General features: G+C 41.6%; 1 protein-coding gene across 2 annotated transcripts in view; it reads left to right on the forward strand.

Moving 5' to 3' along the window:
- ERICH5 (glutamate rich 5) overlaps nt 1–1,639 on the forward strand; it is a 55,400-nt gene extending 53,761 nt beyond the window's left edge. For both annotated transcript variants that reach the window (XM_017875297.1, XM_017875296.1), the window contains one exon: nt 1,251–1,639. In XM_017875297.1, the coding sequence (XP_017730786.1) occupies nt 1,251–1,363 (113 nt within the window). In that variant the 3' untranslated portion in view covers nt 1,364–1,639. The remainder of the gene's footprint in view (nt 1–1,250) is intronic.
- The last annotated feature ends 2,412 nt before the right edge of the window (nt 1,640–4,051 follow it).

Raw genomic sequence — 4,051 nt, forward strand, 5'->3', positions numbered from 1 at the left:
CCTTTCTCCCTCCCTCTCTCTCTCTCTCTCTCTTTCTTCAGAGACAAGAGCTTCAAGCTGGAGTGCAGTGATGCAATCATAGCTCACTATAAACTCCAACTCCTGAACTCAAAGGATCCTCTTGACCCAGCTCCCAAGTAGCTATAGAACTACAGGAATGTGCCACCATGCCTGGCTAATTTTTTTTTTCTTTCAGAAAATTATTATTATTATTATTGAGACAGAGTCTTGCTCTGTTACCCAGGCTGGAGTGCAGTGGTATTCTTACCTCATTGTAACTTCTGCCTCCCAGGCTCAATACATTCTCCCTCCTCAGCCTCCTGAGTAGCTGGGCGCCACCATCCCTGGCTAATTTTTGTATTTTTTGTAAAGACAAGGTTTTACCATGTTGGCCAGGCTGGTGTCAGACTCCTAGGCTCAAGCCATCTGCCTGCCTCAGCTTTCCAAAGTGCTGGAATTATAGGTGTGAGCCACCACGCCCAACTGCCCAGCTAATTTTTGAAAAATATTTTGTAAAGACAGGAGGTCTTTTTACCCAGGCTGGTCTTGAACTCCTGGCCTCAAGTGATCCTCTTGTCTCAGCTTCCCAAAGCATTGGGATTACAGGTGTGAACCATCACACCTGGTCATGAACTTTCTATTGTAACATGTTCTACCGCCATTTCTTTGGTAATTTTGCATCCTGATTTTATAGAGAGAATTTATTTCATAAGAGTATGCCAAGACTTGAGATGTTAATTGACTTGACATCAGCCATTCAGAGGCTCTGAGAGAATCGAGATGATTACTTTTCTTTTTCTTTTCCTTTTTTTTTTTTTTTTTTTTAGACAGAGTCTTCTTCTGTCTCCCAAACTGGAGTGCAGTGGTGTGATCTCGGCTCATGGCAACTTCTGCCTCCTGGTTTCAAGTGATTCTCTTGCCTCAGCCTCCCGAGTAGCTGGGATTACAGGCTTGTGCCACCATGCCCAGCTAATTTTTGTATTTTTAGTAGAGATGGGGTTTCATTACTTTGGGCCAGGCTCCTGAACTCCTGACCTCAGGCAATCCACCTTCCTCAGCCTCCCGAGGTGTTGGATTACAGGTGTGAGCCCCTGTGCCCAGCCGAGATGATTACTTTTCTTGATACCCCCAGATAAACTTACTGTTTAGACCTAAAGATCAAGAACTGCCCCCCATTGGAGACAAACTATGGGATAATTTGTTAACTCTAAATAAGTGTCTCTTAGTATCTCCTTTGGTTACTTTTCCAGGTGAGACAGGGGAAAAGGTGGAAACAGAGATGAAGAATGAGAAAGTGAGGGAAGGGGCTGAAACCAAAGAAGAAGAAACAGGAGAAGCGGTGAACCTTTCAACAGCCACATAGATAGAAGAGTGAACCCACACAGCGCGTTATCACAGAGAAGACAAAACTGGTAGTGAAGCTTGTGGTTATGTATCTTATCTTTCTATATTTACATGTTTTCTGTAAGGAGTGCGGTTATAGAGAGACTGTTGGAACCACAAGAAGGATGTTTCCATGTTCTTGATTATATTGTTCTACAAAACTGCTAAGCCATGAACAGTTTTCTTAGCTACTTAGAATGGTTATACATTTAAAACGATAAAAAACAAAGCCAATAAAAATTATGTGATTATTTAAGAGTGTGAGGGTGACTTTCTTCATTGTGGCCATGGGGCCATTCAGTATAGAAAATGGGACCCTAAAAAGAAAGTGTAAACCTTTAGGTACAGGTGGCTAGAGACAGGAATTAGCGAATTAGGGAACTCACAATAATAAAGTCACACAGTCATAATCATGATGGAATGAGAATGAACAACAGCACAAATAATAGGATGAGCTATACCAAATATTTCTGTTTTGTTACAGAATTCAGAACTGATAAGAACCTTAGGAAATATGTCATCTACACACTTGCTCTTCTTTAAGGTTGTCAACTACCACAGATCCTTATTTATCATGGAATATTAAATATGTTAACAGAATCCTTTGCAAAGGATGGCAAACTCTGGTGCTATCACAAGGGTAGGCATTTTTCACGATGAAAGGCTACACATTTGCCATGTGCCATTTTGAATCAGCTGTCGATTTTATACTCACGAGAGGTTTTTCAATTGTTGTTATCCTTTTGAATAACATTAAAAGTATTTTTAATTAATTCACTTTTAAATGTATTTTGGAGACAATAAACAGCAAGGATTAAAACCTTGTTTTATGTTTATGTAGAGTCTACCTTGCTGTTTATGTAGAGTCTACTCCTGGGCTCTATTCTTTTTTTTTTTTTTTTGGAGATGGAGTCTTGCTCTGTTACCCAGGCTGGCGTGCAGTGGTATGATCTCGGCTCACTGCAATCTCCGTCTCCCGAGTTCAAGCAATTCTCCTGCCTCAGCCTCCTGAATAGCTGGGATTACAGGCGCCCGCCACCATGCCAAGCTAAATTTTGTATTTTTAGTAGAGGCGGGGATTCACCATGCTGGCCAGGCTGGTCTTGAACTCCTGACCTCGTGATCTGCCCGCCTCAGCCTCCCAAAGTGCTGGGATTACAGTTGTGAGCCATTGCACCCAGCCACTCTATTCTTTTTTAGATGACTGCAATTTAATGGTAGGCTTTAGCAGTGGAAAAAGGCTAAGAAATCAAGATTTTAGAAATATTTATGATATTTCTTTAGTGATGCACCACAGAGTCAGTTTTTGAGAATTCTTCCGAAGTTGGCAAGGGATTTTGGCAAGTGATTGTATGTAAGTAATGAAAATAATAGTTAACTCACCCACCAGTGAGTGCCTTGTGTTTTTGAGTATCAGAATAGTATTCTGGAAATATTTTGTGTATTTATCTTGCTTGTAAATATGTATTTTTCTTTTAAAAAAAATCCTGGGCCGGGTGCGGTGGCTCAAGCCTGTAATCCCAGCACTTTGGGAGGCCGAGGCGGGCGGATCACAAGGTCAGGAGATCGAGACCATCCTGGCTAACACGGTGAAAACCCGTCTCTACTAAAAAGTACAAAAAACTAGCCGGACGAGGTGGCGGGCGCCTGTAGTCCCAGCTACTCGGGAGGCTGAGGCAGGAGAATGGCGTGAACCCGGGAGGCGGAGCTTGCAGTGAGCTGAGATCCGGCCACTGCACTCCAGCCTGGGCGACAGAGCGAGACTCTGTCTCAAAACAAACAAACGAACAAATAAAACATTGTCAGAACTCTGTATATGTTCTGAATAGTAATTTCGTGCAACAGTTTTTCCCCTCACTCCCTTTTCCTTTAAATTTGATTATTTTAGTATTTCTTTTAACGTAACTTTTAAATTTTATGAACGCAAATCTCTCAGTCTTTTATAGCTCCTGTTGTTTGTTTTTGAGATGGAGACTTGCTCTGTTGCCCAGGCTGTAGTGCAGTGGAGCGATCTCGGCTCTCTGCAACCTCTGCCTTGCAGGTTCAAGTGATTCTCCTGCCTCAGCCTCTGGAGTAGCTGGGATTACAGGCATGCACCACCACACCTGGCTAATTTTTGTATTTTTAATAGAGACAGGATTTCACCATGTTGGTCAGGCTGGTCTCCATCTCCTGACCTCGTGATCTACCCACCTCAGCCTCCCAAAGTGCTGGGATTACAGGCGTAAGCCACTGTGCCTGGCCCAGCCACCGCGCCCAACCCAGCTCCTGGGTTTTGTATTTTGTTGAGGAAGGCATTTGCCACCCCAATATTACTAAAATATAGTTTAAATATTTAATATTTCAACTTTTGTCTTTAAATGTTTAATCGTTTTACCACCTGTGTTTGATGTGATGGGGTATAAGATTCAATCTAATGTTATTTTCCCCTTCCGTGGATAGCCAATTATCTCATACAATTTATTGAAAAAACCAGTTTTCCTTCAAGACCTTAAATGCCACCACTATCATAAGCTACATTTATATTGCAAAATCGAGTTATATTTATAAACTTTCTGTATATTTAGATCTACATTTTCATATATGGCAGGGAAAATTCCCACTCATAATCTTTTTAAAGATTTTTTTTTTTTGGCTGTTATTGAACATTTCCCTTCCAAAAGAGAAT

This window comes from Rhinopithecus bieti, unplaced genomic scaffold, assembly GCF_001698545.2.
Source record: "Rhinopithecus bieti isolate Rb0 unplaced genomic scaffold, ASM169854v2 scaffold_8760, whole genome shotgun sequence".
Classification (NCBI taxonomy): domain Eukaryota; kingdom Metazoa; phylum Chordata; class Mammalia; order Primates; family Cercopithecidae; genus Rhinopithecus; species Rhinopithecus bieti.